Consider the following 17183-nt stretch of genomic DNA (forward strand, 5'->3'; position numbering starts at 1 on the left):
GAAAAGGAGCTGGCCCAGATAAGTTTGGAAAATGGCATTTTCCAGTAGGAATTGTAAGCTTAAATACAAAAGAAATAGTATAAAAACTCTGTATTCTAGTTGGTAAGTTTGTTTTTTACAGATGGACAGTTTACAGTTGTTTACATATCTGATGGGGTTGAACAGATAAGTAAATGGATGTTAAATTGTGGGAAATAGATTTCTCAGTGTTGGAGATAGAAATCATAGACATACAAGAAAGGAAGACTAGAATGAATCCTGTGATAGAGGATTAGAGTCAGAAACATCAGTATGGATCATGTTTGGATGGGTGGATGGATACAGGAACGTGTGTGTGTGTGTGTGTGTGTGTGTGTGTGTGTGTAGATGGGTTGGTATACCTGCAGTTATTAATATTACTTGACTCTCTCCACTGAGAGTGAAGAGAGAAGCTCTGTCCACTGAGAGAGAGTGGAGAAGCAACAATGTCCTAGGAGTTATAAGGACAACCATGCCAAGATTGTGGTTTCTAAATATTCTCCAATAAAAGAAACCAGAGCTCTTTGGAGAAATGACTGACTCTAGGACTATACAGGGAAAATATGAAGTGAAAGAAGGGATTGAAGGGCAGGGGGAATGTCAAAGGCGCACAGGAACCAACCTAAAAGAGCTGTTATGTTTTTAATTAAGCATGGGATTGAGGAATTTCTAAAAATTTTTTCATTTGCATTTCTTTAACTTCTAGTCATGTTAATCTTTTTTAAAAAACTTAATTTTGGCCATTAATATTTCCTTTGTGAAGCATCATATCATGGCAGTTTTTCATTTTTCTGTAGGGGTATTTGTTGTTTAGTTTCTCAGTTGTGTCCAACTCTGTGACCCCATCGACTGGTTTTCTGATTGATTTATAAGAGCTCTTTATATATGAAGTACATCACACTTTTGCCATATTTCTTGTACTAGTATTTTTAGATAGTTTAGGTTTTTTTCTGTTTCTTGTTTGTAAAGTGAGTGAATTTTGCTTATTATTCCATGCCTATTAATAACTAGTGTTCAGTTCTTTAATTTGTTAGATGGTCCTGTAAAGATGCAACAGGGGCTACTAATTGAATATCTACTGAAACCTTTGTAATGGTAATGCCTACTTGCTCCATATTCTTTTAGATTCAACTTCTGTTGCAACAGAATATTCCCTGAAATTTGATGAATCCATGACAGAAGATGAAATAGAAGAAAAATCATTTCGATCTTTACTACCTTCTGAGAGTCATCGCAGATTTAACATGGAAAAGAAAAGAGGCCATCATGATGACTCTGATGAAGAAACTTCTCCAGAAAAGACTACCCTGTCCTCTGCCAAGGTGTGTTTTAGTTTACCCATGGAGATACTTCATATATAGTTATGGATATGCTCTCTCAAAAGTGTGAAGTATCATTTTGTATTTGAACTCAGTTGTCAGCTACCAGAATATTTTTCCTAAGGTACCAATTTTGGGGGTTTTTTTTTGGGGGGGGGAGTATAGAATTTAGCTTTTCTTTCCTTATAAAGTCGCTTAACAAATATATTCCTCGAAATAATACATAGGACCTTTGAGGATGTGAGCCAGAGTTATGTCTTGAGCTTTTTCATTCACTTCAGTCTTACAACACTTTATTCCATTAAAAAAAATTGCATTTATATAATCCTTCTTATTAAATTTTAAGCCTTTTGGATAACAGGGACAAATTCTTACCATCTTTACATCCCTGGGACAGTGCCTGACTTACTCTAGTTATTTGTTAAAATTTTATTGGGTAAATAAATTGGCAGTTGAGTGTTACTTTCTCTCTCATGTGCCTTTTTTTTGAAGAATGTTCTTTAACATGGTTGGCAGCCTTTCTATATACATAATTTATTTTTATAAGTGCATACCTCTTTTAATGAAGTTAATTAAGTTCCAAAAGGTATATACAGTGATCAAGATGACTTAAACTCTCTAACTCAGGAGCTGAGCATGCCATTCTCAGGAGGACAAGACAGCTTTTCTAAATTTACTATGGAGATGGTTCGACAATATATGAAAGAAGAGGAAATGAGAGCAGCTCACCAGTCTTCACTCCTGCGTCTCCGTGAAAAGGCCTTGAAGGAGAAAACTAAAGCTGAACTAGCCTGGTTAGAGCATCAGAAAAAGTAAGTTCTTTCAATGAACATAATTTTGACTGTTCAGTTTCTCCTTTTATGAAATGCTTTGTTTTTAAAGATGTTTTTGTTTCCTCATTTAATTTGATCAACCTTGTTTCTCAGGCTAGAAGTATAGCAGTCATTGTTGAATCATGTTGCTTTCAAGACCTCCTATTCATATAACATTCTCTTTGTATTTCTTTCATCACTTAACTGACTCTTATATTGTTATTTTATGCTTACTTTATTGTGTTATAGATTCTCAAAGCTATTCTATCTTTAAAGGACATAGTCTAAGATTTGCTTATATCACATATCCAATAAAATATTGGTTGGGATAGGAATTGTTGCATAAAGCAACTGTTTTCTACATTTGAAAATGTTAAATGATTTAAAAATTTTAAGGGGTTGAGAATTCTTGATATTAGAATAGGAATTTAAACTAATTTTGTCTCAATGGGAATGATTGCAGACATCTACGAGATAAAGGTGAAGATGACAAAATGCCCCCACTCCGGAAGAAACAGCGTGGTTTGCTCTTAAGGTTGCAGCAAGAAAAGGTATGTTAGGAAAAACAAAGGGGACAAATTAGATTGTGAAATCTATTATTTCGCCTAATCTTTTTTCTTATTATCTCACTGAAGCAGATTTAGTTGATATTAACCACTCGTTATGCCTACTACTATAATTACAAGAGTTGCTTAATGGCCTACTGTATTTCTTCTAAATTAGGATTGTGCTTCACTGCCAACAGAATACCGTATTAAGTCAAACCTGCTTTCATTTGCTGTGTAAAATATTGTACAATTGTGTTTTGATATGTGTATTTTAAAAATTATAATATTTGTGAGTCTAATTGTCTTAACTTTTTAGTCATTGTTTCCCTAAAAAGACTTTTAAGATACATGAATTACAAATTGACAAATATTTAGGCTTAGTGGACCTAGCAGGACCTGGGATTTGAATCCTGGAGAGGCAGTGTAGTGTCATGGTTAAAAATTCAGGCTCTAGATTCAGACTGTTTGTTGTTGTTTAGTCACTGAGTCGTGTCCAACTCTTTGCAAGCCCCTGAACTGGAGCCCTCCAGACTCCTCTGTCCACTGGATTTCCTAGGTAAAAATATTGGAATGGATTGCCGTTTCTGTCTCCAGGGGATTTTCCCAACCCAGGGATTGACCCATAGTGACAGACAGATTCTTTACCACTAAGCCATAAGGGAAGCCCTAAATTCAGATTGCCTAGATTAAAATCCCAGATCTACCAATTATTAGTTTTATAATCTTGAAAAGTTACTTAACTTATCTGTGCCTCAGTTTCATTTTCTATAAACTGATCATAATAGTAATAACATACTTTGTTGTTGAGAGGAATAAATGAGTAATATATATAATAAATTTAGAACAGACCTTGGCACAAAGGTAAATGCTCAATAAATGTTAGTTGTTATTATTTGAATTCGAGCTTTGCCAGTTGCAAATGTGTAATCATGGTCAAGTTTAAGTAACTCTCTGAAAAAAAAAAAAGTAACTCTCTGAGACTTAGTCTCCCCATCTGTTGAAGTGAGATTATATTTCATATGGTGGTTGTGAGGATTAAATGAGATAACATATATATAATGTGTTTCACATTGCCTGGTAAGTATTTAATAAATTCTGCTGCTGCTAAGTCACTTCTGTTGTGTCCAACTCTGTGCGACCCCATAGATGGCAGCCCACCAGGCTCCGCCGTCCTTGGGATTCTCCAGGCAAGAACACTGGAGTGGGTTGCCATTTCCTTCTCCAGTGCATGAAAGTGAAAAGTGAAAGTGAAGTTGCTCAGTTGTGTCTGACTGTTCGCAACCCCATGGACTGCAGCCTTCCAGGCTCCTCCGTCCATGGAATTTTCCAGGCAAGAGTACTGGAGTGGGTTGCTTAGTTTCCCTTTATTGACCTGTTAGCAGGTACTAGCTGCTATGTTGTATAGGCTATGAACTTAATCATTTGAGTCATATATTGGAATGTTACTTAAAAGTTTGTTTTTGTTTAACTTTGCCATAGAGGGAATTCCTTGGTGGTCCAGTGGTTAGGATTTGGTGCTTTTATTGCTGTGGTCCAGGTTCGGTCCCTGGTTGGGGAACTAAAATCCTACAAGCCACACAGCATGGCCCAAAAAAGAATGTTCACCTGAGGAAGCATCACTGGTCATATGAAGTTGAGAAACTTTTTTTTAAAAGATGTTATTTTTTTAATCCAAAAAAAAAAGGTTTTAAAGTAACTTAAAATTCTCCCTTAGTTTAAATAAATAATTTTTTACAATATTACAGTAGCTTTCTCTTTGTAAAGCAGGAAAAAACTGAATTTACAAATAATTTCTCATTCCGTGGGCTTGTTTTCACTTTCTTGATACTATACTTTGAGGCACACAACTTTTAATTTTGGTGAATCTGTTATTTTATTGTATGCTTGCTGATACCAAATTTTACTTTCATTGGTTTGAAGATATACTTGTTTTACCTTCTTTTTTTTTCTTTTTTTCCCATATTTTTTGGCCATGCTTTGTGGCATGCAGGATGTTAGTTCCTTGACCAGGCATCGAACCCATGCCCCCTGCAGCAGAAGCATGGTGTCTTAACCACTAGACCACAAGGACAGTCCCTTACCTTCATTTTTGAAGGATATATTTAAGTAGGTATAGGATTATTTTCCTTTAACATTTTTAATGATTTCATTTTCCATTGTCTACTGCTTTCCTTTGTTCCCATGGAGACACAAGTTAATTCTTTCAGAGATTGCTTTTAAGATTTTAAAGAATTTGTCTAGGGAATTCCCTGGTAGTCCAGTGGTTAGGACTTGGCACTTCCACTGCCAGGGATTGGGTTCAGCCCCTTGTTGGGGAACTAAAATCCTGCAAGTCACACAGTGTGGCCAAAAAATAAAAACAAAAATTTGTCTTTGATTTTACAATGATTTAATATAGATTTACTGTGATGCGCGTAGGTAGTTTTTTTTTGTTTTTTTTTTAATATTGATACTATTAGAGTTTGCTGAGCTTCTTAAATCTATTGTCTGTATTATTTCATCAGTTTTTGAAAACTCTCTCTTTAGGGTTTTGCACTGTGATATATACTGTTAAATCTATCCAATGAATTCTTAATTTGAATTTTTTTTAGTTCTCTAATACCTGTTTTGTTCTTTTTTATAGATTTTCATTCTTGTTGAAATTTTCTACCTTTTCATCTGTTTTTCTGTATTTTTCTATTATTTTTTGAACACATTATACATAGTTTTTTTAACTTGAAAGAAAAGTGAAAGTGAAGGTTGCTCAGTTGTATCTGACTCTTTGTAGCCCCATGGACTATGCAGTCCATGGAATTCTCCAGGCCAGGATACTGGAGTGGGTAGCCTTTCCCTTCTACAGGGGATCTTCCAAACCCAGGAATCTAACCCAGGTCTCCCGCATTGCAGGTGGATTCTTTACCACCTGAGCCACCAGGGAAGCCCAAGGATACTGGAGTGGTTAGCCTGTCCCTTCTCCAGCAGATCTTCCCGACCCAGGAATCAAACCGGGGTCTCCTGCATTGGAGGAGGTTTCTTTACCAACTGAGCTACCAGAGGAGCCCACTTTTTTAACTCCCTTATCTCCAACTCCATCATTTGGACATTTGTGTGTCTACTACTATTGTCTGCTACTATTTTTTATTATCATACTATCCTTTTTCTTTGCATGCCAGTAATTTTTTTAAAATCAATGCTGGACAGTGTGTATAAATAACTGCAAAGGCTCCAAATGATGTTATCTTCCCTTAGGATTTGTTTTTTCCTCTGCTATGCATTTGGAGTGGTCAGCTGTTCATTTTATTCCACTCAAGGGCTGAGCTGGGTTGATATTGGGTTACGGTGTTGATAAGCCTCAGTGTCCTGCTTTGCATTGAGCCTAGGTTGTGACCCTGCAGGGATTTTAGCTAAAAGCCTGGTTAACTTTTTTTTTTTTTTTACCAGCACAAGAGACTATAGGATTTCTGCTGTGCTGTTGAACGGTTTCTGGCTTAATTCCTTAGGCTTTTTGTCTATGCTACTTTAGAATTCGCAGATAATTTGAGGGGAAGACTGAGTTTGAAGAATTAAATTGGAAGTTTTAAGACAGGTTTAAGAATTAACTGTCTTAGGTCTCCAGTTTTTGTCACTGAAGTTCTCTGTAGCTGGTGAGAGAGTTCCTGAAACTGGTGTAACCCCTTTCAGAGTAGTTTGATTGTATCTAGTCAACTTGAAGACACATATAATCTGTGACTCAGCATTTCTGTGTCTTGGTATATATCCTCGAAGCTTTTGCACTGTATAGGGGAAAGTGGAAACAACTTATTTCTTCAGTGATAGATGAAATAGAGCATATTTCTGCAAGAAAATATAACAATGCAGGACAAATTGTACTAGATATAAAACCCATTCAATAATGGTAACATTCTGTATCTCTGCTGTCCAATACCTGGAGAAGGAAATGGCAATCCACTCCAGTATTCTTGCCTGAAGAATGCAATGGACAGAGAAGCTGGCAGGCTACCATCCATAGGGTCGCAGAGAGTTGGACATGACAGGTGGATTCTTTACCAACCGAGCTATCAGGGAAGCCCAGATAGTAAAGAATCTGCCTGCAATGCAGGAGACCAGGTTTGATCCCTGAGTCAGGAAGATCCTCTGGAGAAGGGAATAGTTATCCACCCCAATATTCTTGCCTGGAGAATTCCATGGACAGAGGGGTCTGGCAGGCTACAGTCCGTGGGGTCACGAAGAGTCAGACATGACTTATGACTAAACAACAACAACACACATAACATAAAATAAGCATTTAAAAATGAATGTACCATTAATCATTTTAAAGTGAACAGTTGCTTCTACAACCTTATGGCTTATTCTTAAGAGAGACGCAAACATTTCCCCCTTAGAACCCATTAAAAAATATTTTCTTTCTGCTAGTCTTGGATTGGGTGAAATTATACATTAATTGATTTAGAAACTCGGGCCTAAGCTAGTAGGTGGTTTGTAGAGCTCTGGGAATCCCTTCGACCTTTTTCATGGGAGAAGGAGATCAAAACTGTTTTCATGAGGACAGTAAGATGTGAATTTGCCGTTTTTATGTATTGATATTTGCACTAAATGGTGCAGCAGCAATGGTCGGTAAAATTGCTGAGGCCTTATTTAGCACAAATCAGGCAGTGGCACCAAACTGCTAGTAATCTTTTATCTTCCATTGCCATACACTTGCAGCGAAAAAAAGCTAATTTCACTAAAGAATGTCTTGATTAAGTCTAGTAAAATTATTATGTTGGCATTTGAGTACTTGTTTTTGTGTTCTGTGTGACAGGAATGGGAAGCCTACAATGCACTTTTCCTGGATATTAGGGGAAGGTGATTAACTCATGGGAAAGCATTTGTACAGTTGTTTCAGCTGCAAGCTGAGCTAGCCACATTTTTTCGTGGAATACTGTTCTTACCTGAAAGAGTTATCCAGAGACAAACTATGTTTATTCAGAATAGAGTATTTGACAGTCATTTTCTCAAAAATGAACAAAGTGTGCTTGTACTTCAAAGAAGACAATTGATAGTATTTGTTGCCAATGGTAAAAACTTCTATCTACCACCTAAAACTAAAGAATTTTTCTTATAAGATCATAGTGATAATAATTGTGATTTTCTTGGTATTGTGTAATGAAATATATGAACATTTGGAAGATCTTCATAACTGAGTGAACTAAGCATTTTCCAAATAATCAGTGCATGGTATTTTTTTTTTTTTTAAATCAAGCCATGGTGGAGGGTGGGATAGGATAAATTAGGAGTATGGGATTAACAGATATAAACTATTATGCATAAAATAGATAAGCAACATGGAATTACTGTATGGCATAGGGAACTATATTCAATATCTTAACAATAATCTATAATAGAAAATAATCTGAAGAGAATATGTGTTACTGAATCATTTGCTGTACACTGAGACTAATACAGTATTATAAATCAACTATACTTCTGTCTAAAAAATTTTTTTAAACCCCAAAACTCAAGTCAGAACAAAAAAATCAAGCCAGACAATAAAGATTTACAAACATCTGAATACTACTCTTTTCACTAATTTTGTTTGTTTTAGAAAATAGAATTATTTTCTTAAAACTGTGCTCAATGCCATTGTATACACATGAGAGTGAAAAGACAAATAATGTCTTAGTATTATGAAGATAGCTTGAGAGTCTCCAGAAAGGATCTCAGGAACCCCTAACGACCATGGACTGTACTTTGAGAAGTGTGTTTGAGAGGAATTTTATACATGTGCCCAAGGAGACAAAAAAGTGAAAGACTGTTGATTTTAGTATTATTTGTAATAGTAGACAGCAACCTCATCTAACCATAGGGGTAACAGATCCATGAAATATATATACCTCCAATGTAATTTTATGCAGAATTTAGGGACAAATCAACATGGAGACATATAAAAGCAATGTTTAGTAAATAAAGCAAGATTGAAAATATGTATGTATGATATTATTTATAAAATATTGTAAAACATTATACAAACCAAACAGTATATTTATTTTTGCAGGTAACTACAATTATTTGTAGAAGAATTTTAAAAAGCTGTATACCGTGGAAGCGTATATACCATGGTAGTGGTTACCTTTAGGGAGTGGGGTAGGGGATTGCAGACTGGTGTTATCTGTAATATTTTAGTTCTTTAGAAAATTTAAGACTAAGAGGAAATATGACAGAATATTCAGTTCAAGTCAGTCGCTCAGTCGTGTCCGACTCTTTGCGACCCCATGAATCACAGCACGCCAGGCCTCCCTGTCCATCACCAACTCCCGGAGTTCACTCAAACTCACCATCGAGTCGGTGATGCCATCCAGCCATCTCATCCTCTGTCGTCCCCTTCTTCTCCTGCCCCCAATCCCTCCCAGCATCAGAGTCTTTTCCAGTGAGTCAACTCTTCGCATGAGGTGGCCAAAGTACTGGAGTTTCAGCTTTGGCATCATTCCCTCCAAAGAAATCCCAGGGCCGATCTCCTTGCAGTCCAAGGGACTCTCAAGAGTCTTCTCCAACACCACAGTTCAAAAGCATCAATTCTTCGGCGCTCAGCCTTCTTCATAGTCCAACTCTCACATCCATACATGACCACTGGAAAAACCATAGCCTTGACTAGACGGACCTTTGTTGGCAAAGTAATGTCTCTGCTTTTGAATATGCTATCTAGGTTGGTCATAACTTTCCTTCCAAGGAGTAAGCGTCTTTTAATTTCATGGCTGCAGTCCCCATCTACAGTGATTTGGGAGCCCAAAAAAAAAAGTCTGACACTGTTTCCACTGTTTCCCCATCTATTTCCCATGAAGTGATGGGACCGGATGCCATGATCTTCGTTTTCTGAATGTTGAGCTTTAAGCCAACTTTTTCACTCTCCACTTTCACTTTCATCAAGAGGCTTTTGAGTTCCTCTTCACTTTCTGCCATAAAGGTGGTGTTATCTGCATATCTGAGGTTATTGATATTTCTCCCGGCAATCTTGATTCCAGCTTGTGCTTCTTCCAGTCCAGCTTTTCTCATAATGTACTCTGCATAGACGTTAAATAAGCAGGGTGACAATATACAGCCTTGATGTACTCCTTTTCCTATTTGGAACTAGTCTGTTGTTCCATGTCCAGTTCTAACTGTTGCTTCCTGACCTGCATATAGGTTTCTCAAGAGGCAGGTCAGGTGGTCTGGTATTCCCATCTCTTTGAGAATTTTCCACAGTTTATTGTGATCCACACAGTCAAAGGCTTTGGCATAGTCAATAAAGCAGAAATAGATGTTTTTCTGGAATTCTCTTGCTTTTTTGATGATCTAGTGGATGTTGGCAATTTGATCTCTGGTTCCTCTCTGCCTTTTCTAAAACCAGCTTGAACATCTGGAAGTTCACAGTTCACGTATTGCTGAAGCCTGGCTTGGAGAATTTTGAACATTACTTTACTAGCTTGTGAGATGAGTGCAATTGTGAGGTAGTTTGAGCATTCTTTGGCATTGCCTTTCTTTGGATTGGAGTGAAAACTGACCTTTTCCAGTCCTGTGGCCACTGCTGAGTTTTCCAAATTTGCTGGCATGTTGAGTGCAGCACTTTCACAGCATCATCTTTCAAGATTTGACAGAATATTCAGTTCAGTTCAGTTCAGTCGCTCAGTCTTGTCAGACTCTTTGCGACCCCATGAATTGCAGCACGCCAGGCCTCCCTGTCCATCACCAACTCCCGGAGTTCACCCAGACTCACGTACATCGAGTTGGTGATGCCATCCAGCCATCTCATCCTCTGTCGTCCCGTTCTCCTCCTGCCCCCAATCCCTCCCAGCATCAGAGTCTTTTCCAATGAGTCAACTCTTTGCATGAGGTGGCCAAAGTACTGGAGTTTCAGCTTTAGGATCATTCCTTACAAAGAACACCCAGGACTGATCTCCTTTAGAATGGACTGGTTGGATCTCCTTGCAGTAACAAGTGTTAATTTTGGAAATTAGATGTTTATTGTGCACTTTCCTGCACTTTCAGGTAGTTTCAAAATTTCTTAAACATGATTTAAAGAAATTATAATAAGTTATTCATATCTTTATTATGCTCACTTTATTGATGAGAAAACAGATTACAAGAAATTTATGATAAAAAAAGGATAATTGTTAAATTTTAATGATTGTTAATAGTGAAATGTGTTATCTTTTGCTCACTGTTAGCAACAGAAATGGAGAAGGCAGTGGCATCCCAGTCAGTATTCTTGCCTGGAAAATCCCATAGATAGAGGAACCTGGTGGCCTACAGTCCACAGGGTCGCTAAGAGTCAGACACAACTGAGCAATTTCACTTTCACTTTTCGCTTTCATGCATCGGAGAAGGAAATGGCAACCCACTCCAATGTTCTTGCCTGGAGAATCCCAGGGATGGGGGAGCCTGTTGGGCTGCCGTCTATGGGGTTACACAGAGTTGGACACGACTGAGGCGACTTAACAGCAGCAGCAACAGAAAATAATATCCTGTGTGGAGAATGTTTGATGCAATGTTGTCTTAAGTGTTTTCTGTTCGCATTTTATGTGGAGAAAATTCTTTTCTAAAAGCAATTTTAAAAACTGTTCTGCTGCTGCTACTGCTGCTAAGTCGCTTCAGTCGTGTCTGACTCTGTGCGACCCCATAGACAGCAGCCCACCAGGCTCCCCCGTCCCTGGGATTCTCCAGGCCAGAACACTGGAGTGGGTTGCCATTTCCTTCTCCAATGCATGAAAGTGAAAAGTGAAAGGGAAGTTGCTCAGTCGTGCCCGACTCTTAGCGACCCCATGGACTTCAGCCTACCAGGCTCCTCCGTCCATGGGATTTTTCCAGGCAAGAGTACTGGAGTGGGGTGCCATTGCCTTCTCCTATAAGGCCATAAAGTGATTCATTCTCTTTGACTTGTTTGTCCTACTTTTTGGAATCTCCCCTAAAGAACTAGCCCATGGTATGAAACAATTATAGGCATTAAAGCATTATTTGGGATGGAGTTTACAATAGAATAATGGTTATATTAATTACTTTACATGATATGCAGTTATTAAACAAAGAACTGTAAAGATTGAAAGGCACTATGGAAAAATGTGAAAGGTATGTTAAGTTTTAAAAGGGAATATGAAATTATTACTCTGTTGTGGTTATAATTACTTAAATTAAGGATTAAATCATGTTAAATTATTTTACAGTGATAGAAATTTTTCCTCCTTCACTACTAAAACATTTTTCAATGTTATTTTATCTTGAAGTTCTTTATGTATGTAGTTTTGTATATGTGATGATTGTATTTTCTTTTTAAAATATTAGTTTGAATTTGTCTCCTCCAAATTTTAAACCCTCTCCTAAATCTTTAAACCTTAGGCAGAAATTAAACGTCTTCAAGAAGCCAATAAGGCAGCTCGGAAGGAAAGACAACTGATTCTTAAACAGCAGGAGGAGATAGAAAGGATCCGACAGACCACCATAAAACTGCAGGAAAAGTTGAAATCTGCAGGGGAGAATAAATTGGTAAACTACATGAAATTCTTGTTTGTTTTCTGCCTCATGTAGCTTCCTAACACCTAACTCTGCCTCCTTACATGATGGATGTGTGTTCATCCCAACACTGTGATATAGTAATGCACCAGGATAAAGTTGTATGTACGTGCCTTTATATAAAATGAGAGTTCTAATTTTATTTTCCCCATGGATTATTCTTTTGAATGGGACACATAAGTCATATCTTAGTTTCAAAATGTTTTCTATTTATAAACTCAGTTGGGATAAAGAGCTTTGCTTTTTGCTAATCAATCCAAATATATTCTTCAGAATTAATGGGAGGAATTAATTTTTTTACTCTTTATGTGATACCTCTTTCAGCTGTCTAATGTCTTATATAATGATACAAGGCTAAAGGAGATATTCAGACAAAAACAAAATTGGACTTATTCTGAAGTATTGTAAAGTGTCAGTGTAGTGTTGGAAGATTCAGACTGTATAGAAATATAGTTAAATAATACTTTAATATTCACTGCTTTGACTTTTAAAATACACTTTAAAGTTTGAAGCAATCTCAAATTTATAGAAAGTTTCAAACACATAAAAAGAGCTCTGATTTTCTGAGCAAGAGTTATGTTGCTAACAAATTAATATTGACACATTACTACCATTTAATCTGCAAACACTATTCAGGTTTCTCCAGTTATCACAATAGTGTTCCTTATTTCAAAAGGTAAGTTCAGAAGCACATATTGTATTTAGTTTTCATATATCTTTAGTCTCTCTCAGTCTGGAAAGGTTCCTCGATTCTCATGACCTTCACATTTTAGATTACAGGCCAGATACTTTGTAGAATGGTCAAGTTGTGTTTGTCTGATGCTTCCTCATAATTAGATTCAGTTTATGCATCTTTGGCAGGAATATCACAGATGTGATGCTGTGTTCTCTGCATTCGATCTGGTGGTACCTGATTTCAATATATCTCATTACTGATGTGTGTGCATGCATGTTCATTCGCTCTGACTCTTTGTGACCCCATGTCCTGTAGCCTGCCAGCCTTCTTTGCTCATGGAATTTTCCAGGCAAGAATACTGGAATGGGTTGATGTTGACTCAATCACAGAGGAAAAAAGGGTAACTATACAGTGAAGGTGGCATCTACCATATTTCACTGTAGTTACCCTCTTTCCCTTTGTGATTAATAAGTACTTTGCATGATGATTTGATGATTAATAAATACTTTGTGATGGTATTTTGAGACTACATTAATTCCTGTTCTTCATCAGAGTTAAATTTATTCTTTTATGTCAGTATGGACTCATAGATTCCTATTTTACTCAGGAGTAAAATCTGTTACTATCATTATTTATTGTGATGCTCACTTTTTCTTAAGTTGGGCCATTCGGAGCCTCTTAAGCAGGTTTCTGTGTCCTTTTGACATGTACTCATCAGTCTTTGAGCACTTCCATATTTTCTGAAACAAGATGTTTCAGTCATTTTTTACTCTTTTTTGCCTCAGCCTTGGTTTCAGCTGTTTCTCTGAAGAGGATACTTACTTAGAAATCAAGATCTGGTGCTAGGCATGCTCACTGCTATTTAGGTTTTGTTCCTCTAAGCAACAAATCTGGGGACTGTGTTAGGACATATATATACATTTTACTTGTGCAGTATAATTTTGTCCTTTAAGTAATACCTTAATTTCAGCTATTTTACAAATACTGTTTAGAAGATAAATTAATTTTGAGAAGACAGTGTTTAAATTAGTTTGAGATCTTAAATTCTAGTTTAACACTTGTCCTCTTTTGTTTGCAGGAGTCTCATAGTGATGATGATACAAAAGATAATAAAGCAGCCAGTCCTGCTCCAACTGACTTGGAGACACGCAGTCCTTCCCCTATTTCAATCTCCAGCAGTGAAACAAGCAGCATTATGCAAAAACTGAAGAAAATGAGAAGCCGCATGGATGAAAAGTAATTCATTTTTTAAAATATCTCGTTTACACTGAAAGTAGTAGGAACAAATAATATTTTTAATGTACTTCATCAGATTAGATGGATACAACATAATATTTTATGGCTTCAGCTGCATTTTAGTAGATTAAGTCATCCTGGAAGTCAATTAACTATAGACCTTATTTATAAAACAAATTTTCTCTATTTTAAATACTGTCATGTTTCTTATTTTAAAACTTAAGTAGTATTTGCAGATATACCCATGATAATGTTTTCTCCTTGCTTTTATTAAAAGTAATAAAATGAGTAAGTGTGAATTTTTTTATCTTTTCTGAAATCTGAGGACATGTCCACTAACTTGGGAAAACAATCCAGTGGTATAGCTTGAGATCTTATCTTGTGACTCTGACAACTCTCAGGCTTACCCAAGTAGAAGAGTGAACTCTTAAACTCGTGAGTGATTCTGAATTGCTCAATTGAAACCATAAAGTCTGAAATTCTCCCAGAATGTTGAATGATTTGGCTGTCTACCATTCTACTAAAATATTTCTATGTATTATTTTTTAAAGACTCTTGGAGAAAGCTACTACTACTTGGATATAGCTCAGTCATATGCCAGCTTTGACCATACCAATGATATTTACCTGACAGTTTACTTTTTTGCATGTACATTTAATTAAATATACTTATAAAGTAGCTGCTTGTAGACTATTTTCTACCTTCTTTAAATATGGAAGAGAGGTCCTTTAAAATTTTTGTTGATTGCTATTTTATGTTAGCAGTTTGGACCACAGATTGAACTTAAATTGTACCTTGATATCCTTTGGCAGTATACTATGCATCACCAAATTTAGTGATGTTCTATCTTTATATGTGATATTAGCCTATGATTTAGGTTCTGAATAGTCAAACAGTTCTAAGTCAAACCTTACTTACTGTAAGTACAGTGTTGTACACTGGCACTTCATTGCTTAATTGAATTGCATTTCAGTGACTTAAAATTGGCATTTCACAACTTAAAAATACCTAAATTAATTATGAAAATAAGTTTAAAAAATAAATATAAATTTAAAAAATAAAAAGTATAAGGGAGTTAAAACTGAATATTTACAAATTTTATAAGAATGCGTTTTCTAAGATTTCCATGGACTAGACCAGTTAAGACGTATTCAAGTAGGAATTCTTTCTTCCTTTCCTGACAAACTTTCCAGTAGTCTATGTGGGCATACTGTATTGCTCCAGGGATCTTTAATTCAGAATAATCTATCTCATAAATTTTCATAACTAATTAAACATTTTCTATCTGCCTTGTAAATGCCTTTGGATCATAAGTGTTGGAGGAAAAAAAGCTTCACGGGAAATTTCTTCATTGATTTCTTGCTTGTCTATACCAGTAAAATCTTCATTGCTGGTCTCTATGAATAATATTCTAATAATTTTAATCACATCTGTGGAAGGAACTGCTTATTCTGCTTGTAAGATTAGTCAGTTTATGTGGTGTTTATTTCCAATTTTGTTAGAGTTTTAAAAATCCTAAATAACAAATTAAAAGTTGAATATATTGACTTTGTTCTAAGTTTTGTTATTTTCTCAGAGCCCAAAATATTAAACACCTAGAATTTTTTTGCAACATTGCTGTCCCTTCCTTTGTCAACTACTGCAATAAATTTTTGAGAAATTTGTCAAAGAGAATAGGCCTTGAAGCATTCAGTGACTTCTTAATTTATTGTTTGAAACAATACTTTTGTGTTTATGGGAGGGATGGCGTAAAGACAGCAAAGAAATTAGTTTTAATGTTTGGAAGATGATGCTGAAATTTGAGGATGAACAGGTGTATTTTTCAAAACTAGCAATGCATTAAAAAGGGAGGTTATTGTTATGCGATTTTTTTTTTTAATCTCTAGAACAGTGTACAGTTGATCCTTGAACAGTGAGGGACAGAAGTATTAGGAATGTTAACCATCTACATGGTTGAAAATTCACCTATAACTTCTATGATCAGTTCAGTTCAGTCGCTCAGTCGTGTCCAACTCTTTGTAACCCCATGGACTGAAGCATGCCAGGCCTCCCTGTCCGTTACCACTTCCTGGAGCTTGCTCAGGCTCATGTCCATTGTGTCAGTGATGCCATTCAACCATCTCATCCTCCTCTGTTGTCCCCTTCTCCTCCTGCCTTCAGTCTTTACCAGCATCAGGGTCTTTTCCAGTGAGTCAGCTCTTTACATCAAGTGGCCAAAGTACTGGAGTTTCAGCTTCAGCATCAGTCCTTCCAATGAATATTCAAGACTGATTTCCTTTAGGATTGACTGGTTTGATCTCCTTTCAATCCAAGGGACTCTCAAGAGTCTTCTCCAACACCACAGTTTATTTATTTATTTTTTTACTTTACAATATTGTATTGGTTTTGCCATACATCAACATAAATCCACCACGGGTATACACATGTTCCTCATCCTGAATCCCCTGCCACCTCCCTCCCTGTACCATCCCTCTAGGTCCTCCCAGTGCACCAGCCCCAAGCATCCTGTATCCTACATTGAACCTGGACTGGCGATTCGTTTCTTATATGATATTATACATGTTTCAGTGCCATTCTCCCAAATCATCCCACCCTCTCCCTCTCCCACAGAGTCCGAAAGACCGTTCTATACATCTGTGTAAAAGCAGCAATTCTTTGGTGCTCAGCTATGTTTATGGTCCAACTCTGACATCCATACGTGACTAGTATAAAAACCATAGCTTTGACTATACACACCTTGTCGACAAAGTAATGTCTCTGCTTTTTAATATTTGTGATTCCTCCATATACGTGGTTCCTCTGTATCTGCAGTTGTACATCTTCAGATTCAGCCAACCACAGTCATGCAGTACTGCAATATTTATTGAAAAAAAAATCCACATGTAAGTGGACCTATGGAGTTCAAACCCCTACTGTAATGTGAAAACTATTTTTGAATACTATTCAGATTACCAAAGCTTTAGAGTTCAATCTCTTTCAACAATGTTGAGGTGTCAGCTCAATAAATAGAATGAGTTAATTTTGTAGTCATTTGCTACAGTAAATAACTAATGACAAAATCATTTAAGCCTTTGCT

The 17183-nt window shown here is 36.5% G+C and overlaps 1 protein-coding gene across 3 annotated transcripts in view; it reads left to right on the forward strand.

The window, feature by feature from the left end:
* The window catches only part of CEP350 (centrosomal protein 350), a 162694-nt gene that overhangs the window by 98277 nt on the left and 47234 nt on the right, over positions 1–17183 (forward strand). For all 3 annotated transcript variants that reach the window (XM_059875815.1, XM_010813497.4, XM_059875816.1), the window contains exons 23-27: positions 1144–1340; positions 1965–2149; positions 2613–2700; positions 12022–12168; positions 13950–14107. In XM_059875815.1, coding sequence (XP_059731798.1) covers positions 1144–1340; positions 1965–2149; positions 2613–2700; positions 12022–12168; positions 13950–14107 — 775 coding nt within the window. The remainder of the gene's footprint in view (positions 1–1143; positions 1341–1964; positions 2150–2612; positions 2701–12021; positions 12169–13949; positions 14108–17183) is intronic.

Source organism: Bos taurus, chromosome 16 (assembly GCF_002263795.3).
Source record: "Bos taurus isolate L1 Dominette 01449 registration number 42190680 breed Hereford chromosome 16, ARS-UCD2.0, whole genome shotgun sequence".
Taxonomy (NCBI): Eukaryota; Metazoa; Chordata; class Mammalia; order Artiodactyla; family Bovidae; genus Bos; species Bos taurus.